Source organism: Trichoderma camerunense (assembly GCF_050948025.1).
Source record: "Trichoderma camerunense strain CBS 138272 chromosome Unknown V8C40scaffold_10, whole genome shotgun sequence".
NCBI lineage: Eukaryota > Fungi > Ascomycota > Sordariomycetes > Hypocreales > Hypocreaceae > Trichoderma > Trichoderma camerunense.
The window spans coordinates 486,763-511,162 of NW_028145360.1; the positions used below are offsets into that span (position 1 = coordinate 486,763).

General features: G+C 53.5%; 9 protein-coding genes across 9 annotated transcripts; 5 read left to right on the forward strand and 4 right to left on the reverse strand.

Annotated features, from left to right (window-relative positions):
* Window positions 1-228: 228 nt before the first annotated feature.
* Window positions 229-962, forward strand: V8C40DRAFT_266417 (uncharacterized protein; the record flags this gene model as incomplete). Its single annotated transcript, XM_083219756.1, has 4 exons — window positions 229-455; window positions 543-596; window positions 657-752; window positions 830-962. 4 exons carry the CDS (start codon window positions 229-231, stop codon window positions 960-962), a joined length of 510 nt encoding a protein of 169 aa, XP_083072532.1.
* Window positions 963-1,965: 1,003 nt separating this feature from the next.
* V8C40DRAFT_275171 (uncharacterized protein) lies at window positions 1,966-4,492 on the forward strand (the record flags this gene model as incomplete). Its single annotated transcript, XM_083220675.1, has 2 exons — window positions 1,966-4,266; window positions 4,346-4,492. The coding sequence occupies 2 exons, from the start codon at window positions 1,966-1,968 to the stop codon at window positions 4,490-4,492; spliced, it is 2,448 nt and encodes an 815-aa protein (XP_083072533.1).
* Window positions 4,493-4,864: 372 nt separating this feature from the next.
* Window positions 4,865-5,892, forward strand: V8C40DRAFT_25932 (uncharacterized protein). The gene is made up of 2 exons (XM_083218943.1): window positions 4,865-5,313; window positions 5,524-5,892. Exons 1-2 carry the CDS (start codon window positions 5,127-5,129, stop codon window positions 5,787-5,789), a joined length of 453 nt encoding a protein of 150 aa, XP_083072534.1. The 5' UTR covers window positions 4,865-5,126; the 3' UTR covers window positions 5,790-5,892.
* A 1-nt stretch (window position 5,893) lies between these two features.
* On the reverse strand, window positions 5,894-6,820 carry V8C40DRAFT_25933 (uncharacterized protein). The gene has a single exon (XM_083218946.1). The coding sequence runs from the start codon at window positions 6,535-6,537 to the stop codon at window positions 6,016-6,018; it is 522 nt and encodes a 173-aa protein (XP_083072535.1). The 5' UTR covers window positions 6,538-6,820; the 3' UTR covers window positions 5,894-6,015.
* A 1,589-nt stretch (window positions 6,821-8,409) lies between these two features.
* Window positions 8,410-13,301, forward strand: V8C40DRAFT_246615 (uncharacterized protein). Its single transcript, XM_083216140.1, has 3 exons — window positions 8,410-9,153; window positions 9,328-9,406; window positions 9,583-13,301. Exons 1-3 carry the CDS (start codon window positions 9,147-9,149, stop codon window positions 12,902-12,904), a joined length of 3,408 nt encoding a protein of 1,135 aa, XP_083072536.1. The 5' UTR covers window positions 8,410-9,146; the 3' UTR covers window positions 12,905-13,301.
* Window positions 12,953-14,202, reverse strand: V8C40DRAFT_246617 (dolichol phosphate-mannose biosynthesis regulatory proteins DPM2). The gene is made up of 3 exons (XM_083216141.1): window positions 13,994-14,202; window positions 13,820-13,900; window positions 12,953-13,734 (listed from the first exon to the last, which is right to left on the reverse strand). Exons 1-3 carry the CDS (start codon window positions 13,994-13,996, stop codon window positions 13,549-13,551), a joined length of 270 nt encoding a protein of 89 aa, XP_083072537.1. The 5' UTR covers window positions 13,997-14,202; the 3' UTR covers window positions 12,953-13,548.
* Window positions 14,203-14,742: 540 nt separating this feature from the next.
* Window positions 14,743-17,498, forward strand: V8C40DRAFT_246618 (U2-type spliceosomal complex subunit CWC22). Its single transcript, XM_083216142.1, has one exon. It carries the CDS (start codon window positions 14,858-14,860, stop codon window positions 17,213-17,215), a length of 2,358 nt encoding a protein of 785 aa, XP_083072538.1. The 5' UTR covers window positions 14,743-14,857; the 3' UTR covers window positions 17,216-17,498.
* On the reverse strand, window positions 17,489-21,148 carry V8C40DRAFT_246619 (beta-mannosidase). Its single transcript, XM_083216143.1, has 4 exons — window positions 20,531-21,148; window positions 20,272-20,450; window positions 18,797-20,202; window positions 17,489-18,721 (listed from the first exon to the last, which is right to left on the reverse strand). Exons 2-4 carry the CDS (start codon window positions 20,397-20,399, stop codon window positions 17,568-17,570), a joined length of 2,688 nt encoding a protein of 895 aa, XP_083072539.1. The 5' UTR covers window positions 20,400-20,450; window positions 20,531-21,148; the 3' UTR covers window positions 17,489-17,567.
* Window positions 21,149-21,611: 463 nt separating this feature from the next.
* V8C40DRAFT_266424 (uncharacterized protein) lies at window positions 21,612-23,158 on the reverse strand (the record flags this gene model as incomplete). The annotated part of the gene is made up of 5 exons (XM_083219757.1): window positions 21,612-22,354; window positions 22,441-22,732; window positions 22,808-22,855; window positions 22,913-23,056; window positions 23,123-23,158. 5 exons carry the CDS (start codon window positions 23,156-23,158, stop codon window positions 21,612-21,614), a joined length of 1,263 nt encoding a protein of 420 aa, XP_083072540.1.
* Between the last annotated feature and the right edge of the window lie 1,242 nt (window positions 23,159-24,400).

Below are 24,400 nucleotides of genomic sequence, written 5' to 3' on the forward strand. Positions count from 1 at the left end.
TTTGACTTATGTGTATAAGATGCCCCCTCGCTCTGGCCTTTTTGGAAAATGTCAAAGACGCTCATCATTGACAGGTTCTCTCGGCTATCGCCAGACAAGGGGTGTGAGCGCTAATAAGCCGATACCCTAACGTTAAAGACTTAGGTAGTATTCTTCCCGTTGAATACATCTGGGGCTTTCCATTACCGAATTGGACAAACGCCAGCGCTCTGTTCCATTCCTTCGGCCATGTCAGAGCACTATGCTTCTGGATCGACGTCAGGATATGCGGCGCCGAGAAATGTCAAGAAGTCCAAGAGTATCAAGAGTGAAGAGGAGATCAATATTCAAGGCCCGCTTGAGGTAGCTGGCTCCGTGCAATCCGGCCGTGGCATCAACTTCCAGGGCTGTATCTCCGTCAGAGGGCCCATCGATGCCTATGGCAACATTACCACAAATGGGGAGATGAATTGCCAGTAAGTTGACCATTTCATCAAAAGGGGTTAATAGAGAAGGGGGCGGTCAAGATCGGGAAAATACTGACTCGTGCTCTTTGGAAAAAGGGGACAGATCAAAGCATACGGCAACATCTTGATCAACGGCTATCTAGCCTCGAGGTGAGTCGCCGTAAAACGCCGTCACACATCCCCACCGTTGCTAATGCAGATTCAACATAGCGACAAGATCATCGGATATGGAAAGCTGAGAGTAGAAGGTACCCTTGAGGGGGTAGACCTCGAGGTTTGGGGGAACTTGATCATCATTGGCTTCCTGTAAGATTGCATCCCCATGCGCCAACAAGGCTGTTGCCGCCACGGAGACACCATGGCTGACTTGATAATCACAATAGGAAATGTAGACGCCTGGTTCTATATGGTTCATTGACCCTCATTGGACCAGATTCCACCTATCTCGTTGAGGAATCGGAAGAAATTGCGGGGGCTAAGCTGATGCGGGACACAGAGGCAGATTGGGATTTGTGAGCCAACGGAAATACCCTAGAGAATGCGTGTGCTTGAGGCATGTATTCTGTCATAATGAAACGATAGAGAGCTTTTGAACCCACTGGGGAACAGAGCATGGTATGAAATGTGATATAGACGTGGTGTTTTCCTTTGTGTATACGGAGTAGGCAGGGAACGTTTGGTTGCCGGGTTAGGTACCCCTGAGAAATGGAGTAATATAGATTAAGAAATGAGATTAATGAAATAAGGGTAATCTCACAAGCTAGGATCTCATCAAGATTGCCGTGTCAGCAACTAATAATATTACCGCCTTTGGCTGCCTATGCAAGGTTCATGTTTGCTGCATACCTAGGCATATCGTGTTAATGGCTGTGGGGAGGGTTGCCAAACCAAGCCACTGAAACGGTTTTCAGTTTGGTGTATGGTGTATGGGGAAGAAAAAAAAGAGGAAGAACTGCGCGGTCAAATTTAACGGCCGTAACATGATTGTAACACCAGCACAACGTTGCAAATATCCCATCGAGACATTTTTTCGTGCTTTTGTGTGATGTTGCTTCAGCTGAACCAAATTGTCCGGAGCTGAAAAGCCCAAGTCTCGTCCGATTTACAGCAGCCGTGATGACTCAGCCTGGGGTGCGGTTGCACCAGACACTTTACGGCGCACGGTCCTCTTTCCCTCCCTGACGGACCGGGTTTTAGTTCCCCAAAGGAAGCTAGCCATCGCAACGCGGTTGTCGAAGTCACGCCAACAAATCTACCCGATCGCGACGACATTAAGCATCTCCAAATGGACGCCGTTGAGTGCGAATATTCAATATCCGACAGCCCTTGATTTGACCAGCATCTACGGAGCAGCGGGTATCTTTAGTGCGCGGCCACGAATCTGCAGGTGCTGTGGATTGCGCTACACAACATGGCCACCTCAACCGAGTCTGCAGACGTCCCATCCGCCATGGATCATGAGGAGGTCGTTTCTCCAAAGACAAAGACTGCTACCTTTGAGATCGCCGAAGGCCCTTCCATGGGTCCAATGAGCAGCGTCCTCACGGCACGCGCCGATCCCGATGCGCAGACGACAGTAACCGACTTCCTCGACTTCACGGAATACCTGCCCGCCGACATGATGCGCTCCCTCACGCTCGTGGGCCAGCTGGATCAGAGATATGCCGATGCTTCACACAAGGTCGATGACTTGACGACAGTATGGGGCCAGCTTCCAGGCTTACCGGCTCATGAGCGCCCATCGCCGGTGCAGCTGCGTGCTGACATTTCGGAGCACTTGAGGCAAGCGCTGGATTCGCGCATTTTTGCCCACGCAGAGGCAGTCAGGATGGCAGACAATGTCAACCGCCACTATAACAAGGCGACGGCGCTGCTTTCTAAGCTCAAGACAATGATGGAAAACTACCCAACGGAAGAGCAGGCTCTTGTCGAGCCCAGGTCTCCTCAGATGACGAGGGCGAAGCTGACGGTTAGAGCTACGGGAGAAGATGGGCAGAAAGTGCGACGATCCCGAGTCCCACGGATCACGGTTCCCGGAGAGGTTCTCGCCCCCTACGAAATTGAATACGACACCTTTAGCGACGACAGCGATATCAGCTCTGATGAAGAGTCCGAACCGCCAGCTACAAACCGCAGGATACAAGTTCCCACGCCTCGGATCAAACTGGTCAGCAACAAGAGCCAGAAATCTAGTGGCCGCTCTTCACGGGGCCAATATGCTACGCCTGCCTTGAGTGCTGCAGCTGCTGCAAATGCGGCTGCGCTGCTTAACCCTCCCCCCGAGAACGCCGTCATTGGTAGCCCTGATGCACCGTGGCTGCAGTTGACCCAATATGAGCTGGCCAAACTAAGGAAACGGATGAAGAAGAATGCAACATGGACACCTAGCGAGACCATGATAGCTAGGGAACTGAAGGCCTTGTGTCGTGGGCCAGATGCTTACAGAGAGGCCAAGAAGAAGGCGGAGGAGGAGGGCCGGGTGTTTGAGGCTACGGTACCAACGCCCATCATCGACAACGAATCCGGCACTCGACAGATGCCTGCTGGCGCCATCAGCGTCGACTCTCTGGCTGCCACCGAAGTACCGACCAGCAACCGGGGCATGAAACTCAACGAGGCCAAAAAGCTCAAGAGAGAGCAGCTCGCAAAGCTGGCCGCCGAAGAAGCTGAGGAATCTGCTCGTAAGATGCAGCAGGCGGCGAAACTATTCCTGGGCAGCAGCACGACTTCTAGCATGACGCCCGAGAACGCGAAGAGCCCTGGACCGCAGCCCAAGCCGCGGACCAACTCAAGATCTAAGCGAAAGAGAGAGGCCGAAGACGAGACCAATGGCGACGCCGCAGCAGCAGCAGCACCGGCACCGGCAGAAGGCGGTGAAGCAGTGCCATCATCGCGGCCACAGCTAAAGCGCACCAAGACTGAGACACCCGTCCCACCGCCAGTGCCCGGTTTGATTGCACAGGGCAGCTCGGTCTCCTCCGACAACTCTGCACAAGCTGTCACGACGTCTGGGGTAGTTAGTGCTGTTCCCCAGTCGGAGACTCCCGTCCCGATCCCCATTCCTCCACAGTCTTCCGTCACTACTAGGTCAGCAACGTCTCCAGTGCCAGGCTCTACCATTCCAGCCAATGCGAGCAATGGCACTGTCACCGTCTCTACTCCCGCGCCTATCAAGGCTCCATTCGAAACCCCTGTCCCTCTTCCCAAGACTGAGCCGAGGATGTCTACCACACCTATCCCTCCGCCGACGATTAGAGAGCTGCCCGGGCGAGAGGCCACTAAGCGTGAAACGCGGGGAGAGGCGGCGAAGCGATCACAGCAACAGCAACAGCAGCAGCAGTTATCTGCGTCCACGTCACCTCAACTGCCACGAGGCCAATCAGCGGCGCCTGAACCGTCATCACGCAGTGGCACACCCAGGTTAACACCTGCTCCAGAGTCGCTCCCTTCTCGCCGACCCGGCTCGCGAGGTAAGGCCGCGAGCCAGGAGCCACAGCCGTCACTGGCCGTGGATAGATCTCGCCGTGCCAGTACGGCGCGCAACACACCGGTTCCCGAAGTTAAGCAGCCGGGAAAACGTACCAAACGCCCCGCCCCCGGTGTTGTCAGTACGACTAGCAGCGGCGGTAACAGCGCCGTTGGCAAGCGGAAAGCGGCACCCAAGAGGAAGGCTCGCGCAACTAAGAGAGACAAGGGTCAAGTGACGGAGGAGATGGTGGAGGTGGACGATGAGGGCAACCCCATTGATCCTGATGAGCCACGGTATTGCCTCTGCAATAGGGTGAGCTTTGGGACCATGATTCAGTGTGATAACGTCGATGTAAGTTCAAGCAAGCATTTCCCCCCCTTGTCCGCAGAGATGCTGTCTGAGAAACCACGGCCGCTGACAAAGCAAGCAGAATTGCAAGCAGGAATGGTTCCATCTCGAATGTGTAGGCCTTTCGGACATCCCTGCGCGAACGACAAAGTGGTATTGCCCCGACTGTCGTAAGCTTCTCAATATTGGTGAGAAGGGAGAGATTAGTGCGCGGGGGGTTAAGAAGTAGGCTTTCCTATTTCATGTATGTTGTGTGTTTTGATTGTCTTGTGTTAATAATGCGAAGCATGGAGTTAGGGGGCCTTGGAATACGGGTGCTGGGACGGAATATGAGGTAGGCAACTCTTCGCCGATATACTCGCTCCGAAATATCGGAGATATGGCGGCTACGTGTTTTTTTGCTTTCATACGGCTTCAAGAAGACGGCGGGTGTTTTCCCCTCCCGGCTTCACCAAAGATACCTATATACGATGACAGTTTGTCTGATGTCTGTTTACATCACAGTTGAATTGACGGGCCGCTGTCCGTGCCGGTGCTATGAATACATATTTAATAACTAGAGCGAGAAACGAAGCGCAAACATGAATCGCAGGTTCGGTGGGCGGAACACATCCGACGTTGAGGAACTTGCCGCCATACGGGGACGGCAGCCGACCGGAGGCGGGGTTTTGATTGGAAGCCGGGTTGATTACCCAGGGCTTGATTACCAACGCCCTTTTACAGACAGCCTCTAGTTTAGAGAACTACGCGAGAGAAGCGATAGTTGAAGAGCTTTTAAACACCCATTGTTTCTCTCTGTCATACTCCCTACTCATTTATCACTTTCATCTCTACTCTGTCTGGATTACCGCCGTATATACAAAATGGCTGATGCGGGTTACACTCCTCTGTATCCGGTTCCCGATGGGCTTCCCGACGCCGAGATCCGGACTTTTATCACCAATTTTTACAAAATATCCGATAAACCGGAGGCGAACGAGCAGTGGGTTGATCAATTCACCAAGGATGCGCGTGTAACTATCGGGCCTGGCAAGGCGAATGGACAAGAAGGTGAGGTTTTTTTTTTCTGTGCTTCTTCTTTGAGAGTAATGGAGTGAAATGAGAATGAGAGCTTCTTACTCTTTTGGATGCTTCTTATAAGTTGTCGGGTATTTACATGAAGCGAGAGCGGATGAACACTACTGCCTTGAATTACATGAAGGCTTGATTGATTTACTCACTGTTACCTATTTAATCACGTATACTAACGAAGCACAATAGAGCTCCGTACAATGCGCGAGGGAATGTGGTCCGTCGTGGCAGAGCGAAAGCACACAGTCACCAAAGTGTTCCCGGGACGGTTTAACAACAACGAAGACAGCAAGGGGGCCGAGCTGATGCTGCACGGCGACGTGGCGTACAAGACCAAGGACGGCAACTCGAGCACTGTTCCATGGGCAGGACATGCGATTCTGAAAAAGGTGCAGGCTGAGGGCGGAGAGGAGGTGTGGAAGCTGTCAGAGTACCGGGTATATCTGCTCAAGTAGAGACTTTGGAGAGAGAGAGAGAGAGTTGGAGAGGGACAGCAGCATGTTACAATATACTAGACCAAAACCACCAATATAATTGATCAATTTCCATGTTTGTGTAAAACGAATATAAATAGCAATTTGATGCTGGCACTGCATCCATCTCTTGCATTAGTACCTGCTTATACTTTGTGTGCTGTGCGTGCAGGTGTTGCGTTGATACTCCACTATGAGGTGCTTTGATTCATTGCCGCAAAAGACTCGAATGTTTCACATGAAAACGCCAGACTGTTACGAGCACGTAAAAGAGGGAACAAATCACTGCTATCCGTTTCAAATGTTTTACTTGACGTGCTGACGTTTCGAATCCGTTTGTTTGCAGGGAAAATAACAGGCACAAGCAAGCCACATGCAGCGCTGATAGATAAGCAACGAGGCTGGTTTTGGTTCCATCGGAGCTTATCAGACAAAGGGGGGGCGTGTGTTGCGATACCGGCAATGGGGGAGGAGGGACATTGTACTTGTATGTGCAGTACGGAATACGGAGCGCGGGTAGCCAAGGGAATCTTTTTGTCTTTTTTACGTGAGTGAATGACGATGACGATTTCGACGACGATGGAGGTGAGGGGTTGTGTGTTGCGTTGCTTTGCTGTGTTTGTCTAGAGCCCTTTCCCCGGAATCCCAGTGGCGATCCCGCGGCAGCGTCACCGTCCCTTGCATTACTCTCTACAGTACGAACTTTTGGTTTGGGCAACTTAGCGCTCATGGCACTTCGATCTATATGGTAATAGTTCAAAACAACGCGAACTGCTCATCGTATACCTAGCTTTGTTTTGCCACGGGGGGAGAGGAAATGAGGGCTCCCGCTGCGTGTCCATGGCGTAGGAGGCACCCATCACCTGACACCTCGTCACGCCTCCGTCCGGAGTGATAGCTGCACTTGGTTTGTTTTAATAACTTGGTAGCAGGGCGGTAATTATAGCACTTTGCGGATCTTCTTCTCTCAGCTTCTACGGGTGGCCCATTCCTGGGCGATGCCAAAGGGAAAACATGGACATGGACATGGACATAGTTAGGGGTGTGCGTGGGAGAGAGTTGTGGCGCAACACGGCCGGAGCATTGCATCAAAAAAGAGGCTCGTTAGCTGTGAACGGCAGAAGTTGAGGGGAGCTTATCGCGATTTTGCTCCTTCGTTCAACAAACCTGGTACTTTGCTCATATTACTCTCGCGGGCAGCTCCGCACCGGATATGATTGCAACTGGGTATCTCTGCGGTACAAGAGAGAGATAAGGAGAGAAAGGAGTGAGTGCTGGTATCGTATCGTATTTAGTCATTTGCCGGGGCGTCCCATCCCTATTCCTATTCGGCGGGGAACGTCATTTTGGCAACAGGCTGATGATGTTGATGACGCGCCGGAGCCGGTCACTGGTCTGGTCTGTTCTGGTCTGGTGAGGTGGCTGAGGCATGCTAGTGAAATGCCGCTTTGTCTTGTCTTGGGGAGAGGTACTCGGTACTTTTGGCAGAAACAAAGGGCTGAGAAAGAACACGGATGACCAAGATGAATGATTTGAGCGTTTCTAGCCGCGGGTGTTCGTCGTCGCATTTGATTTGATTACATCAATGTAATGTATTCTTACCTAGTACTTGTCGGCGCTGCCCGGGAGTGACGGAATCGTCCATACATGTACATGGCCTTGGCTTTACGCAACAACTGCAGTGCTATCAGGTACCATGTACGTGCGTCATGGCCTCAAGGGCTCTGTTTACCCTGCTGCTCCAGGTACAGACTACATGCATGCAGCAGCCGGCATCCAGTCAATGGGATCAATCCATTCTAAACGCGCCGCCAGAACCCGAAGCCGCAGGGCCACTCAGCGATAGGCACTGTAGCGCGTGGCAGCCCGTTGATTCGATTGGCAGATTGCGCTCATATGACCGGTACCTGCCATGTACCTCTGACTGCTGCGTATCTACACAAGCTGCAGCAGGCAAGGAGAAAGTCCCGTTGATGTAATCGTGGCTACCAAATCTCGAGGTACCTTGCATTAATCAAAACCGCACCTGCACAAGTCCTCTGTACCCCATGCGTCGTTTGATGGCGAGCGCCGGAACTCGTCACTACAGTACACGAACAAATTGAGACAGACAGACAGACAGACACCCCTAAGGCTAGGAGCACCAGACTCCAGGTTCGCCCAGCTGAGATTAGCGCTGCCGCGAGCGCTGTTTGCCCCTGTGGCCGCTGACCACTGTTCCGTCACCTCTGCCAGCCCAGCCCAGTACCTCGCCGTCACTGTACGCGGCACGCCCCCCTCCCCCTCTGACCTCGCAGGCTGGGATACCCCCCTCCTTCGGCCCCCCTTGGCGGAATCACGCCCCCCAACAGCTGCCACTGCAAGGCCCGGCCAGCGGACCTGGAACCTTCCAACTCCCCCCGCGTTATCGAGTCACTGACAACAGCGCCAGGGCCGTCGCAGTACCAGCAGGTACATGCATTCATGTCGTGTCGATGCTGTAAGGTCTGGTACTTCGTACTTGGTAGCTGTAGCTGTAATTGGGCGGGCGGCCACTCATCAAAGCTGCCACCCCCCGAACGTCTTGAGCAACAACGGAACCCTTCTCTGCTTCATCTCTTCATATGTTACAACTTTGCTACACTACATACAACCAGTCAACGATACCAGCTCAAACAGCACTTCAGTCTCTTTCTTTGATGAACCGGCTCAGCTCAGCTCTGCTCTGATTAATATTGATCTTGTTACTTACACGACCTTCTTCTTCTCTTTGTTCTTGTTTCGATACCATATCATACATCTTGCTGTATTAACGATAGACGTCGCATCTTCTCACGAACACCAAAAAACGAGGCCTGGTGGCTGCGCCATTCCCTGCCTACCTACTATACTTATACCAACCTAGAGATCGCCTTGTTTCTTTTGTTGCACGAACCAGCGTATTACTGCACATTTCGTATTCATCCTTTTGCCAATCATCTCCCCCCCGTACTACTATATCTGCCTAGTAGTACCTCAACGACGCGAACCCCTCGTCACCGTCGATAGCCCCTCTGTTCCTCCCGCAGGCAAACCCCTTATCTGGCGGTACCTCAAATCTCGTCTATACCTGCTAGACCTGCTGCCGGAGCTGCCTAGTACCTGGCCCTACCCGACGACGAGAAGCTTCCATCTTTGCCCTTCGAGCTGATCGGGACAATACTTGCGCATTATACCTACTATACTCTTTTTTATTTTCCTTTTTCTCTTCTCGACTTGACAAACGAGCTTTAGCTTTTGGCTTTCCAGAACCCGTTTCGTTCTGCGGAGGCAAAAGCAGCTGGAGCGGGACCACTGCTCCAATCCCCTTACACAGGTTGAATGCCGGGTGAGTAACAGTCCCGTCTTATCTTGTACCACTGCTGTGACGACACTGCGATAAGGCGTGCATCGCCATCCCTTGAAGCACGGCGAGGCAGACATACAGACCGATCGGCCGCCAGACATACACACAGACACACATAAAAAAGGGCGCTATCGCTGACCTATGAATTCCCTACAGCCAAGAAGGAAAGGAAAAATGCAAAGCACAGCGGCGGCATTGCCGCAGCGGTGACCAAACAGACGGCCGGCAAGTTCGCGTGAGTCCTCCCGCTAAAACCCCCCCATGGCCCATGGCAAGGCATCGCAGCGCATGGCCCTCGGCCTCGTGACTCACCCTTTCTGCTGCGCATTTCCTTGCTGCTCCGGGTCTTGGGCACAATCTGATGCCGTATGAACAGCTGGGTTTGCTGACCTGGTGCTTGTGAATAAATAGGAGACCTGTCAACGACGGCGACGAAAGTGGAAACGACACCCCAAAGAGCATTCCTACTTCCAACGCCTCCTCCCCTCCCATCAACACGCCCGAGATAAGGCCTACGGCTGCTCCTGACAATGACAATCCTGAGCCGTCGCCTTCCTTGGATGCCTTGTCCACCACTTCGGTTTCTGCAAGCACCGCTCCGAGCGTGATACATGACTGGGCGAGAAACGGAATGGCAGCCTCTCCGAGCAACCTGATCGCTCTGGCGAGTGAATCGCCGCCTACACAGCCCTCTTCCTACGAAGACTCGGGCCGCCTTCACCATGGCTGGACGGCCCAGAGGGCCTTCATGACGCCGTCGCCGGCATCGCCCTCTCCACCCACCAGTCACCCGAGGCGGCCTCTCAGCTACCAGATGGATCCCCATTTTGTGTCTCCGGACAACATGCCCCGGCCTTCTTCGACCGCCGCCCACCATCGCCGGAGCTCCCTTCACTCTCCGGTCCCGTATGCTCACACTCACTCCCGAATCGGATCCCACCCTCCTCCGCTTCCCCACCAACCCCAGGCGCACTTTTACGGCGTCTCAGACCTAGACCTCACCATCAAGCCGCAGTCCGGTATGAAGCCGGGCGACCAGGGACTCTACTTTGGCTTCGACAAGCTCCCGAGCCCCTACAGCTCTGCCGGCTCTGGAAATGTCGTCTTGGCCGGGTACCAGGGCGGCTTGGAGGTTTACGGTGTTAGCAAACGGGGGCTGGAGCACATCGCCAGCCTCAAGGGCCTCCGGGGTGGCGTTCATTACGCCAAGATACTTCCGTGGACTGCTGGCGGAGACAAGGACTCTGTGTTCCCCTTGGTAGCTCTGGTCGTGCATGGCCCTGTACTTCCTCAGCGCGCAGCCCCGGCTGCAGGCCCGGACGACGATGACGACACCGCGAGGAAAGTCGACGGTGCCGCGAGCCCCCGGTCTACCTATGCTCACCAAGACGCTTTTACTGGGCGGGGTGGCCAGAATGGGCATGTGATTGAGGCTTACCAGACGGCCGTCGAAATCTACTCGCTCAAGACAAACAAGTTGGTCGATGTCCTCTTGCAGGCTCCTGCCATCCCCATCAGCGCAGAGGTTTCTCTGACCAGCCCAATTTTCCAACCTCCTCCTCCCACCGGGGCATTTGCCATCAAGGCAGATGCCGGAACCGTTGCGGTATGCTCCGGCGCTACTGGCGAATGTTGGATATACACGCAACTGCTACAGCCGCAGAATGGACATGTCTTTGCTTGCACCGCCAAGCTCTGGACTTGTGTGCAGCAGGGTCAGCGAGGCGGCGATGTAGCTGAGGAGACGGATAAGATGAATCCCCTCGGCACGATCCGCCGACCCAATCCTCCAACGGCCATATTCGCTCTCAACGGTCGCAGGATTGCTTACTGCCCAGCACCGCCATCTTCGAATATCGCTATCCGAGCGCATCTACCAGTGCCAATTCTAGGAAGAGGGGCCGGAATCTCATCCCACACGCCACCTCACCTTCCTTCGGTTACCGCTGCCGTGGATCTGCCTATTTCTGACAGTGTCGTCAACAAGGTGATGCGCGAGGCGACCCAGGAGCTCATTCAGGGCGCGAAATGGGTTGGCCAGCAGGGTTTGCAAGCTTGGAATTCGTATTGGAATCGATCAACGAGCCCACAGTCCCAACAGCAGCAGCAACAACAGCAGTTGCAGCCCCGATCACCACCTCAGCAGTGGGCTTCTCGCAACGACGGTGCTTCATTCCCACCAACTCATGGTGCGTCTGCGCAAGCGGTCTCGGCCAAGGATCCCGGACTTGTCTCCATCGTGGATGTTGACTCGCTGGTGACGTCTCCTTCTATTCACCCTTCTTGCACTTTCGCCACGCCTCTAGGCTGCAGTTTCCTGTCGTTTTCGCCATCCTCCTTATCTCTATTCACAGCGAGCAGCAAGGGAGACGTGCAGACAGTGTGGGACCTGCTCCGTGTTCAACACACCCATTCGTCGCCCCTGCAGGCGTCGTTGGCCTCCCATGAGAGCGCCGGCCCCCAGGTTCGCCAGATTGCCCAGTTCTCGCGCATGACTGTGGCTCGCATCATTGAGGTGGTCTGGACAGAGCCTCAAGGCGAGCGACTGGCCATGGTGACGGAGAGAGGCACTGTTCATCTCTTGGAGATGCCCTTTAGCGCTTTCATGTGGCCACCGCCGCGCAGACGCAAAGTGACGCAAAAGCCCGCCGCAGAACCATCCGAGCCTTCGAGCTCCGCCGTTTCCCTCGCATCTGGCGCTTTTGGTGCTGCATACCAGGTGGCAATGCCCTTTGTCACACGTTCGCGCCAGGGCAGCGGTAATACTTCAAACAGTGCTGGCAGCATACTGAAGGACTCGGCAGCTCAGGGTGGGCGTGCGATTGCCGCGAGCATCACCAGCTCCATTGGAAAGACTGGCTCCGCCATCAGCCAGTTACGCCACACCGGAGAGAACCGCGTGTCCCTGCCCCCAAGTGCCTCACTACCTACATCCTCGTGCGTCATTTGGATCAGAGGCAGGCGAAGTGCCTCTCTCTTCAACCTAGGCGGGGGCCTTGTTCGAACGTACCCCAGCAAGTCTCGACGTCACAGCGGCAAGCGTAATACACGTGCCAATCGATATATAGACCATCGATTGCCGCTGCTGCCAGATGATACTGTTGCTCCGGCTGTTCGCCAGATCCTAGAGCTGGGCGCTCAGGAAGAGTATCTGGAGCTGTCAGAGGCGGAAATGGACGTGGGAACGACATTGACGCTCAAGGGTCGCCCACGTGTGGTTTCCAACACTCTTCATACCATGGGCGAGACTATTCCCCAGGCAGAAATCGAATGCAGTGCGCCATATCAACCTTTCCACACTGACAGACGCGTCGTTCTTTGCGAATACACTCCAGCCTACGGTAGTCAACTCGTTGGATCAGATGTGCTTGCAAACTCTTCGATGGATGCCAACGCGGCGCCGACCTCCAAGAAGGCAAAGAAGACCCAGCATCTGAGTGCGAATGCGCCAAGCAGTGGGTTAGATGCATCCGCCTGGGCGTTTGGGCAGGACATTTCCGTTGTCAAGCTGGACCTGGGCCTCCCCTCTGCTTTTGAAGACGAATACGACGATCCAGAGGACCACCGACCTCTGCCTCCATCAGCCATGGAGCGTGTTATGGAATATGGCGATTCGGAGCAGATTGTCGTTACGACGAGGCGACGACGTGGGGCCCACCAAGGGGATCCTGACGGCGACGGATTCTTCGAGGACGACTGCGAGGTTCTCGATTTTGCTGACCAGAGAGTCTAAGTAAGCGGCTACCGAGCAGTCTTGCAACTTCAGGACCGAGCCTTTACCTTGGGCTTCTTGGGACTCGAGAGGGAACCTTCTCCCCTAATTTTTTTCTTTTTTTTTCTTGGGTATAAACTAGGTTCTACTAATTTGACAACTTCTGACATTGGGTTCACTGTTTTGCTTGGCTTTCTTCTTCTTCTCTTAAGCAAAGTTGAGCAAACACTGTTGGAGGATTGGTTTGACGGATGCTTATACTCTTCGAGTCCCTGACAAAGGCTGCTCGGGATTTATCTAGATTGGATGCGTCGCCTGTACGGCTTCATGTTCCTGTTATGTTCTATAGGTAGCATCTCTTTAGTTTAGCAGCTCCTGTTGCACCCCATTACTGAATAGACACCACACTCGAGATACCCAAACCATTGTCGCCTCTTTTCCCTCTATATTCTGTTCCCAGTCGTTGTGATGAAGCTCTCTCTGTCGTACAAGGCTTATATGCGCACCCGAGTTCGTACATGATTGTGCAAAGGCGCACTATTAATGTTGATTGCTACGGCCACTTCTAACACCCAAATTACCCCATGCATACATTGACGGGCCCCATTTCGCACATGGGCACCATATACATGTAAAGGCATTATGTTTTTCTTCTTTCTTCTTCTTTACGCCTTCTTCTTGGCAGCGGCCTTGGCCTTGGCGGCTTTCTTCTGGTTGCTCCGGATCATGACCATGCCGACGAAGGAGCCGACGACGGCGGAGCCCAGGAGGAGGAGGATGACGGGGATGCGGATTGCCCAGACGCGGGGGAGGAAGAGGTTCTGGAGGGGGTGGTCGTCGTCGACGAAGGGCTGTGAGTTTAGTCAGTATGATTTGATTCTCTCTTGTGAAACAAAGCGCTTGAAGCATATTTAATTGGGAGGGGGGGGGTTTTACCATGAGAAGGGTCCAGATGGTGTAGTAGAGGAAGATGACGGATGCGGCCACAAGCATGGCGAAACCGACGAGTTTATCGAGCTGGTGAGAGTGTTAGCTGTTGTGTTTTCGTTGCTGTGTGTCGATGTGGGAGCGATGGTGATATCACTGGGATGAAGGGGGGATGGGACGAACCATTGTTGGGAGGCTTTGGTCTTGTCTTTCGAGATGCGATTTAATTGAACAGAAAATTGAAGAATTGTAATACGAGCTTTCTGTATCCGTATGGAGAGGAACTGGGCGAGGATTATAAAGGAGTGTGGGTGGTTTCTTTTGGGTGGAGGAGAGAGAAAGTTGGCAGCTGAATCGCGAACGAACGAGAAGGTTGGCAGGCGATGTGCCCACGCTGGCATGAACGCGCCAGGGATTGAGATTCGGTTCCGAGGCGCCTTTTTTAGGGGCTGGTTTGCGGTGCTGGTTGAGAAGGTACTTGTGGCGGTGCGTTAGGTACACGGTTTTGTGCGGCGGAGAGTATGAGACGAAGAGGTAAAGCTTTGGGTAGAAGCGGTAGTGGCAAGGCTGCTGGAGCTGGGTGTGGCGCATGTAGCCATCGGGACATGCTTAGGTGGTCCGTGCACGGATTTCTTTTCTTTTCTTTCAGCCTAGCCTTTTACTGCTTTGCTTGCGTCGTACCAACTTTCTTGCTTCTTGGAATAAAACATCATCTGCGCCGTCTCGATCGTGGGTCGACGACAAAGGCAACTCGCTTTGTGCAACTGCATTGTCTCGCCTACTCGCTTGTATCCAGCTTTGATTGCTTTTCTCTTTCTTTTATCTCTCCCCTTTACAAACCTCGACGACACTTCCGTTCTCCAGCCAGATCGCGAAACGATGGCGTCGGCCGTGGTCGACATGCCGCACCGCGAGCGCGGAAAGCAGCGAGAGGGCGGCGATTCCTATCGTCCCGCCCGTGCTGCGCGCTCGCCCGTACCGGTGCCGGTGCGGACGGAGGAGGAGAAGCAGGCGGCGGCAAAGGCCGAGTACGAGAAGCTGCTCAACATGCGGTCGGGAGGCACGTACATTCCGCCCGCGAGGCTCAGGGCGTTGCAGGCACAGATCACGGACAAGACCAGCAAGGAGTACCAGCGGATGGCGTGGGAGGCCCTCAAGAAGAGCATAAACGGCCTGATCAACAAGGTCAACACGGCCAACATCAAGCACATCGTCCCCGAGCTGTTTGGCGAGAACCTGATCCGGGGGCGGGGCCTGTTCTGCCGGTCCATCATGAAGGCCCAGGCTGCCAGCTTGCCCTTCACGCCCATCTACGCGGCCATGGCGGCCATTGTCAACACTAAGCTGCCGCAGGTTGGCGAGCTGCTCATCAAGCGCCTCATCATGCAGTTCCGCAAGGGCTTCAAGCGAAACGACAAGGCCGTCTGCCTCTCCTCGACGACGTTCCTCGCCCACCTGATCAACCAGCAGGTCCAGCACGAGATGCTGGCCGGCCAGATACTGCTGCTGCTCCTGCACAAGCCGACGGACGACAGCGTGGAGATTGCCGTGGGGTTCTGCAAGGAGGTCGGGCAGTACCTGGAGGAGATGCAGCCTGCCATCTCCATGGCCGTCTTCGATCAGTTCCGTAACATCCTTCACGAGTCCGATATCGACAAGCGAACCCAGTATATGATTGAGGTGCTTTTCCAGATCCGAAAGGACAAGTTCAAGGAGAGCCCGGCGATCAAGGAAGAGCTGGACCTGGTTGAGGAGGAGGACCAAATCACACACAAGGTTGAGCTTGATGGCGAGATTGATGTTCAGGATGGACTCAACATCTTCAAATTCGATTCCGAGTGGGAGGAACACGAAGAGGCTTACCGGAAACTCAAGGCGGAAATTCTCGGCGAGGGTAGCGACGATGAAGACGGTGACGAGGATGAGGACGAGAGCGATGAAGAGGAGGAGGAGGAATCGAAAGCCATGGAGATCAAGGACCAGTCCAACGCCGACTTGGTCAATCTACGAAGAACCATCTACCTCACCATCATGTCGAGCGCCGATCCAGAGGAAGCAGTCCACAAATTGATGAAGATCAACCTGCCAGCTGGCCAGGAGCCTGAGCTGCCATCCATGATTGTCGAGTGTTGCTCCCAGGAAAAGACGTACACCAAGTTCTTTGGCCTGATTGGTGAGCGGTTTGCCAAGATCAACCGTCTGTGGTGCGATCTCTTTGAGCAGGCCTTTGCCAAATACTACGAGACTATTCACCGATATGAGAACAACAAGCTACGAAACATTGCCATGTTGTTCGGCCACATGTTTGCCGCCGACTCCCTCGGCTGGCACTGCCTCTCCGTCATCCACCTGAACGAGGATGAAACCACGTCCAGCAGCCGTATCTTTATCAAGATCCTGTTCCAGCACATATCAGAGGAGGTCGGCATGGTCAAGCTGAGGGCACGCATGACTGACGAAACCCTCCGCCCCAGCCTCGAAGGCATCTTCCCCCGCGAGAACCCTCGCAACATCAGGTTCTCCATCAACTACTTTACCAGCATCGGCATGGGTGTTTTGACCGAGGAGATGCGAGAGCACCTCCAGAACATGCCCAAGCCTGCGCTCCCCGCACCTCCTGCCCAGGACCGCTCGGATTCGGAGTCTGTCTCAAGCTACTCGTCTTATACTCGCTCATCATACTCTTCTCGATCTCGTTCCCGTTCTCGATCTGCGGCTCGTCGTGACGACAGTCGAGGCCGATCCCTTTCTCGAACACCGCCACGACGTGGTGCAAGGGATCGATCATACTCTGACTCGCGGTCACGATCACGGTCTCGGTCTGACTCTGTCTCTTCTCGTGGACGAGATCGAGGATCCTACTCCGCCAGTCCTCCCAGACGGGGAGGCCGACGAGATGCTTCCAGAAGCCGAAGCTACTCCTCGCGCTCTCGCTCTTCACAATCTCCACCAGCACAACGGAATCGTGGCCGTGCGCGAAGCAACTCGTACAGCTCCTACAGTCGCTCCCCATCTCCACCGCGACGAGACGCAAACTCGGCCAGCCCGCCACCTCGACGGGGTCGACCGCGCCAGAGCCCCGGCGGACCTGCTGGTCGTAGAAACAGCTCGTCTGTCAGCAGCGGAGGACCCCGGAAGAAGCTCAGACGGGATATCAGCCGATCACCGTCCCGCGGGGATTCAAGATCCAAGTCGGGATCAAGGTCTCCGGTCGCTCCTTCGCGTGGCAGAAGGGCTTCTTACAGCCCGTCGCGCAGCCGTAGTCCGCCTTCGCGCAGGGCAAGGGATGATTCGGCGGAGCGTCCGCGAGAGAGGAGTCCTGTGCCGATGAAGAGGCGGCGGTATGACAGCGAGAGCGTTTCCAGGTCACCGCCTCCTGTGAAGCGTGGTCGGCGGGAGACTTAAGGTTTCGGCATATCCTTGTAAATTGGTATAATTATTATTACTCTTTTTTTTAATTATCTCTCTATCGCCAGATTGGGACGGTTTCGTGAAATGGGCTGGGAATGGATATGTGTGTAATGGATTGAGTGGGATTGGGGAGATTTATCCTGGGTTTACCTACATCAAGTTTTGGCCCCCTTCTTTATTGATGTCATTAGCGACTAAAAAATTGAAAATGAACATTTAATGTGTACATTGACCATTTCTCGGTATTCGGTAGTTCGTATCATGTAATTAAAGCAATCGTAGATATCAATTGTTCCATTATACATATCCTATATTACGTACGTACTAGTCCAATGCTTTTTTCACTCTATCGAAGGGGCAGCGAAGAAGATGCTCCAGAAATCGTCAACGACGCCTCAGGGGCTCCAACGCACGTCCACAGCAACTGATCCGCTTTCAGAGCGCCCTCCACCTTGATAGTGTGCTTCTCGCCGGGCACAATGTCGAAGCCATTATCACTCAACTTCAACCCCTCAACCTCTTCAAACACGAATCCCTTGACGGGCTTCTCGGCCGAAACGACAACCTCGTCCTTTGCGGGCGAGACTTTGAACGAGATGCCCCGGTCAGACAGGTCGAGGAACTTGATGGGCTCGGGCCAGGCGGTATCTTGAGCGACGAGGGCGCCGGTGGAAGCATCAGTGATGGTGGCGTGGACAACATAAGGGTCGTATTCAGCCAGATTGAAGGGCTTGGTGAGGTCCTCGGGGTTAGGGATCGACGGCGGGAGTGGCTTGCCCTGGAGGACGTCGGTGGTGGAGTTTGCAGCGGCGGTGATTGTGGACTTGATGGGGTCGACGACGTCCTTCCCTGAGCGGACGGAAATGAAGCGCACGACGAGGTTCAGTTCGACGGGCTTGGTGTCGTTACTGACAACCCAGACGTCAAAGGTTCCCTTGCGGGCCGGGAGGGTCTGGTCGACTTGGCCGGTGACGAGGCCGGAGTCCTTGTCAACCCAGTCTCCTGTCTGGGTCCAGTCATGGAATATCCTGTGCACGCCAACGTCGATGGAGCGCAGTGCCCGCGAGATGGCGTAGTAGGCCGGCTTCTTGATGAGGTAGTAGTCCACCACGGCCCACGACATGGTTGGCCAGCAGTCGTTGAGCTGCCATACCAGAACACCACCACATTGCCTGGCTCCGGGCTTGCCCCATTGTCTTCGCCAGGCCTTGTACGCGGCACGCATTGTCTCTGACTGGACGATTTGCGTCAGGTGAGTGTAGCCGCCGAGATCGAGCCGGGGCCGGAAGTTGTCCACGACGTAGCTGATCATGCGGCGTTCGTGGCCGATGGCCTTGTTGTGGGCATCGAGGACCATGGAGCCGGGGTAGAGCTGCGCCGGGTCGCTGGCCATGCGACGCGTGGTCTCAAGGTGAGGATATGCTTCCATGCCAAACTCACTGACGAATCGGCCTCCCATGCCGGCAGCCTCTTGGTATTTGTTCATGGCTCCGTGCCAGACTGGTAGACGACTGTTAGCGATGTTTGGCTTTCAAAGCTGCGATGGAATTTAAAAGGGGGGAAGGGAAGACTCACTATTCCACTGATGAATATCGCCAACGGTTGGATCGGCCGTGGGTTTGCCATCTCCCCAGGGACTGCTTGGGTGGTAAATCTTGCCTGGGTCTTCTGCCTCGACCCATGTTGGCAGGAGGTGCTCGTATATATACCGCGCAGGGAACGAAGACTTGAGCCACGACTCTGGATCCTTGTTCTCAAAGTCATAATCGAGTTTATACCTCTCTTGGACCTGGTAATCTTCGTTGTTGCCCGCCCAAGCAATCACGGAGGGGTGTGTCCGCAGGCGTTGAATCTGCTGTCTTGCCTCCTCTTCCAGTGTCTTCAGATAGGACGGGTAGGCAGGATAAGATGCGCAAGCGAACTGAAAGTCGTGGAACACCAAGATGCCAAAGTCGTCGCAAGCTTCGATAAGAGCATCTTCTTCGTAGACACCACCTCCCCAGACTCGCAGCATGACTTGGTTGCCCTCTGCCATGAGCTTGGCCCATTCGTAATATCGCTCTGAGGGTACACCGGCGAGATAGCTATCGGCAGGAATCCAACATGAGCCACCAGCAAACACGTCGACGTTGTTTATGCGGAAGTAGAAAGATTTGCCGTGAGCATCTGGCTCTTGAACCAGCTCGGTTCGTCGGAATCCGACCAGTTTGGACTGGCGGTCGATTTCTTTGGCATCAGAAGCCTTGTGGTGGAGCTTGGCGGTCAATTGATACCGAGGTTGACTTCCGTATCCCTTTGGATACCAAAGCTTGGGCTTCTCAAGCTTAAACGGAATCTTGATTAGTCCATCTTTAGCTGAAGCAACGTCTACTGCCTGCTGGAACACCGTCTGGCCTTCTAATGACAAGGCCACCGAAACTTGGGCATCCTGGCTTGGAACGCCAGCCACCCGAGCGAAGATCGATCCGGAAACAGACAACAGATCCTGGCTGACTTCACTCTGAGCCCAGACATCGTCAATCCTCGCAACGTACGTCTCGAGAGTGACGGGTTTCCAGGGTCCGGCTGTCATGAGAATTGGGCCCCAATCCCAACCCCAGTTGTACTGGGCTTTCCGCACCGGGACACGACTTCTCTCAGTCTGTCGGACGTAGAACTTATGCTCATGGCCGTACTCCTTAATGAGCTCTTCACCTCTGACGATGGCGGAGTGAAAGACGATGCGGAGGGTGTTCTCCGACCCAACTTTGATGCGGTCTGTGACATTTACACGATAAGAGACAAACATATTCTCCGATTCCAGCAGTTTTTCCTCATTGAGATAGACGGTGGCAAAAGTGTCGAGACCGCTGAATACTAGGTCTCTTGTCACATTTTCACCTTCCGCAGCATCAGGGGTAATTGTCACTTGGTACTCCCAGTCCTTGTCGCCGATCCACTGGACGGCACGTTCATTCAGGTCCACAAAGGGGTCTGGAATCCTATCATTTTGTTAGCTCTACATTGCTTTGGTGGAAGCTGTGTATACGTGATCCCATATAGGGGCATACTTTTTGTTAGCCAGCAGATCCGTATGAACCTGCGTTGGCACTTTTTCCACCGGCAGCCATTCTGTGGAAGGACCTTGATGTTGCCTAAAGGTCCAGCCGTTGACCAGCTGAGTGCTTTGCCGAGACATGTTGTAGAGTAAGAAAGTCGACGATATGCCTGACTGTCCAAAGCTTGTAGTCTAGATAGCAAGTCAAGTCAGCACCAAACACACATCAGCTATACGTTCTTCTCTTCTCCTCTCTCCCTGTTTCAACTTACTGTGACAAACAATATGGGCAGCACCCATTAAAGAAGACAGAATAAACCTCGCGCCGGGACCGGTGGACTCTAATATATCATAGAAGAGCCCTGATTACTGCAGTTCCAAACACGTTCCAACCTCGCCTCAGCCATCAACTTGCACCTGATTTCTCCCCCCACGACAGCATAAAAGCCCCTCCCCCACTTTGCGGGGATCCGGCCGAGAGAGCTTCATAGTCGCCGAAAAGCGGCTGTCCAAGGAAGCAAAAGGCGTTGTTGAACATTGTTTGGGGGAGCAAAAGTTGGCCGTCGTGGGGCCCGAATCCACGCCGTCTTTAGCCTTTTTTGCGTAGGGCTTATCAGGGGGTACTTGGCCGTTCGCCAGTGACGCCTCAGCTGGTCGGGTACCTCGCGATGGCTCCGAATCCAGAATACCCGACCAGAAGCTGCTCGGAGTTGGGGCTAAAAAGGACATCTTAGCCGGCAATAGAGCGGTAACGGTGACTTCTCGTAACTGTTTGAAGGTGATGATGGACCGGATATATCCTTTTTAGATCCAGGAGACGCGTCTACCTGTCTTGGTTGTGACAAGTGAAGTCAACAATCGATCGAGTCGGTCAACCGGCCACATAAGCTTGTCTTTAGCGAACAAAAGCTGAAAGTCCCCCCCTAGAAGGGGTCCATTTAGCGGTGCCACAGTGGATGGGGTCGAAATTTGGGGGCTTTCCGGTGGCCCTGATAGCCCCCCACGGTACTGTTAGTGCCCCATGATATTGATATAGAACAACGTGGCTATGGAGCTCATCAATACTCAATTTCAAGTTCCGAGCTCTCAACTACCTAGTAGAGATAGACTACCTTATTACTTCTCGCCGTCTCCTTTTGCTTAAAGAGCATTAAAAACATTAACTAGTGCCAAATTCCGTCATTGCCGTTGAAGCAATGCTGCCGGCATCCTAATGAACCACATGTATACCGTTCATGATAACGCCGGACAGCCAGTTAGCCATCCAATTCATCCGTCCACCCCAAAACGCTGGATACAAATTCCCGTCCGTATGCCTGACGTATAAAAAAAATATTAAGTTCATCATAAGCCTCAGTCAATGACCTGGGAGTCAACGCCGTGCATCTCCTTTGGGAACCAGCAATTTTCCAAATGGCAAGGCTCCCTAGGACAGCGATGTCCGGCCACACAATCTGTCTGGCTGCAGCTCAGTCCGTTCAAACATGGAGACTGACGGGCAATGCCTCGCAAGGCTTCCAGCTGCTGAGCAGTCAATTTTTCCCCGTGAATGTGGTGGCATTTCCCATACTTGTCAAGATAAAAACACTTGCCCAAGAGGTGGAAATTGTTGCAGAGCTTACGGTCTTTCAAGCTGGAGAAATCAGACTGCGAATACGAAAGGCGCGAGTCCACTCTCTGTCCCAGCCGGTTGCGCAATATGACTCCATTGGGCGACGGCTTCGGCTCCGGACAATAGAGCTGAGCGGGAGCACTATGTGCTGGACTAGTGGGCACCTTGGCAGCAGCTGCAAAGCTCAATGGAGCGTTTGAAGGCATCGGTGTTCCTGGTGGTGTAATGTGGAATGAGGTCCTGCGGTTCGTCTCATTGGGGAGCTTTTGGCCCCTAAAGATGTTGTCGAACGCCACATTCTGGAACTTGTCTTTGATTGCTGCCAGCTCGTAGGCGAAAGGGGGGCCTGACATGAGCGTTATTTGACCTCGAATCGTCTGATCTTCGAGGAAAGAGTCGAAGACGCGGGCGTATCCGTTGTCTCCCGGCCCTCCAAAAAACACCTGCTTGCAATGGCTGTCGCCGAGACCAAACTTGAGGGCCGCTTTGTCATATCAGTATCCAAATTGTAAACCTATAACCAGTATTGGAATGGGAGAGAGAAACTCCAAATTCACGACGGCAGCTCACCTTTGATCTTCTCGTCTGCGCATTCTTTACCACACCCAGCGTCAATAAAGTCGCAGGTGGGGTGAACTGTGTTATACCCTCGAACAAAATCTTCAAACGATGCCGAGTCAGGCAGAAGTTCTCTATATTTCTTGGACAGCCCTTTCAAATTCGCATATACACGAATCACCACCTGCGCGTTGGCAGGAAGGGATGGAAATCTTGTCTTGATATCCTCGGCTATCGCCTTCCTCAGGAGGCTAGCTACCCTCTTGCCCCCCAGCAGGCCATCTCTCACAAATTCATCTTGAAACTGGTTTGTTTATAAACAGTCAGCGAATCTGTAGCCGCGAGGGAGGGCGACGGCGTAAGGCACGTGTATACTCACCGGCATATTGTCGCCATCGATTATAACCATACTAAAAACATGTTCATCCTGCGTCACCGTGGTCAGCTCGCTCACATCTTCGGGTGTTCATCGTTTTCCTCCTACCGTCTTGCGTCGTAAATCTTCAATCTGCTTCTCAGCTTGATCAAGTTTGGTGCGTTTGAGCTCAAGCATATCCTTTCGGTCTCGAAGGTCCATATGGGCCTCGGCGAGCTGCGCCGTCAAATTGCTGATGTGCCCAAATAAGTCCTAGAGAGGGTCTTAGCCTGTGTATCATTGAGAATTCCCTGGCGGCAACGGATTCTGGGGCCTCACTGAGATCAATGCATGTTTACGCTCATCTTCTGCCATGACTAAATTCCATTGCTCCTCCAACCTCTTCAGATGCTCTTGATTTTCCGTCATCTCCAATACTTTGAGTGGCTCAAGAAATGCTGAACATAATACTCACTCCCAGAGAGGACGCATATTCAGCGAGGAAGAATGAAACAAGTATAGATCGTCATTTTATATGCATGGTAGAAAGACTGTGCGATACCCTTCCTCATCTCCAGGCGATGCCCTGTGACTTCTGATTTGGCCACCGAAGTGGCGCTTTGCACAGCATTGCGCTGGTCGAATAGCAGCACGACATGTCGCAGCGGAGGAACTGATAGAGCAGCCGATGTCCAATGGAAGGGCGAGAAGCTGCAGGCCAGGCGGACACGACACGACAACATGACTTTCATGTGAAGCGCAGCCACCGCTTAATCAAGCTGCTCCGGCCCATGCAGCGAACTTTGGCTGCATATGAATATTGAAACCAAGATTTGAGAACTCACTTCCACTTAGCTGCGAGGCCGCATATGCACTTTGGTTGCGGTAGGCCTCGGAAAGGCACCCCCTGTTTTTTTCATCTTTTTAGCAACTTGGACGATCGACAGCCTGACACGGGGCACGCACACGCATGCAACTCGTAATCCGTGCATGGTGATGGAGCATCGCGCCCTCGACGGCGTATTATATGCATAAGAATCTGCGATGCAGGCCGCCTTGGCACCCACTAAGAGGCCTGTCCAGGCAACCTTCAACCAAAGGATGTTGTGGAAGGCCTCAAAGTCCCCGCCCTCCCATTCATCTTGTTGGGGCCAGGTTCATCGTAAGATTCAATAATGGCCAATTCTACCGGAACTGGATCCCATTGGCCAGAACATACTCAAAATATCCGCGAGACTCTTTCCCCTTTTAATGGCGTCTGGATCAAACCTGCGGGTGTTGTTGTCGCAAAATCACTAGATAGGAGGTTGTCGTCGCTGTTCACATTAGCATCCTGATATTGCCGTGACTTACACGTTCCAGCTTGGCCACCAAATTGTATCCAAGAATGACTCTTCTTTCTTCATTAATCGCACCACTCTAAAGATCATGGAGCACTTACTTACCAGACTAATTCAGACTCAGAAGAAACCTCCAGACTTGTTTCAAGTTTGGTGGCTTGGCTAAACTCTGCAGGAAGAAGTCATGAGTAAGTCATTTTCATAAGATCTTAGGTGCTCCAGGCAACTAACAGATCTTCTTAGTGATCGTCACGCTGCCAAGAAACGAATAACACGC

What these genes read in the sequence shown, in the direction of transcription:
- V8C40DRAFT_25932 (XM_083218943.1), top strand. Translation starts at nt 5,127, where the DNA reads ATGGCTGATGCGGGTTACACTCCTCTGTATCCGGTTCCCGATGGGCTT. An exon ending in CAAGGCGAATGGACAAGAAG is followed by an intron (nt 5,314 to 5,523) that starts GTGAGGTTTTTT and finishes GAAGCACAATAG; the next exon opens with AGCTCCGTACAATGCGCGAG.
- V8C40DRAFT_25933 (XM_083218946.1), bottom strand. Translation starts at nt 6,537, where the DNA reads ATGAGCGCTAAGTTGCCCAAACCAAAAGTTCGTACTGTAGAGAGTAAT.
- V8C40DRAFT_246615 (XM_083216140.1), top strand. An exon ending in CAGACGGCCGGCAAGTTCGC is followed by an intron (nt 9,407 to 9,582) that starts GTGAGTCCTCCC and finishes GTGAATAAATAG; the next exon opens with GAGACCTGTCAACGACGGCG.
- V8C40DRAFT_246617 (XM_083216141.1), bottom strand. An exon ending in CCATCTGGACCCTTCTCATG is followed by an intron (nt 13,735 to 13,819) that starts GTAAAACCCCCC and finishes CTAAACTCACAG; the next exon opens with CCCTTCGTCGACGACGACCA.
- V8C40DRAFT_246618 (XM_083216142.1), top strand. Translation starts at nt 14,858, where the DNA reads ATGCGGTCGGGAGGCACGTACATTCCGCCCGCGAGGCTCAGGGCGTTG.
- V8C40DRAFT_246619 (XM_083216143.1), bottom strand. Translation starts at nt 20,399, where the DNA reads ATGTCTCGGCAAAGCACTCAGCTGGTCAACGGCTGGACCTTTAGGCAA. An exon ending in GATCTGCTGGCTAACAAAAA is followed by an intron (nt 20,203 to 20,271) that starts GTATGCCCCTAT and finishes ACAAAATGATAG; the next exon opens with GATTCCAGACCCCTTTGTGG. An exon ending in CGATATTCATCAGTGGAATA is followed by an intron (nt 18,722 to 18,796) that starts GTGAGTCTTCCC and finishes GTCGTCTACCAG; the next exon opens with TCTGGCACGGAGCCATGAAC.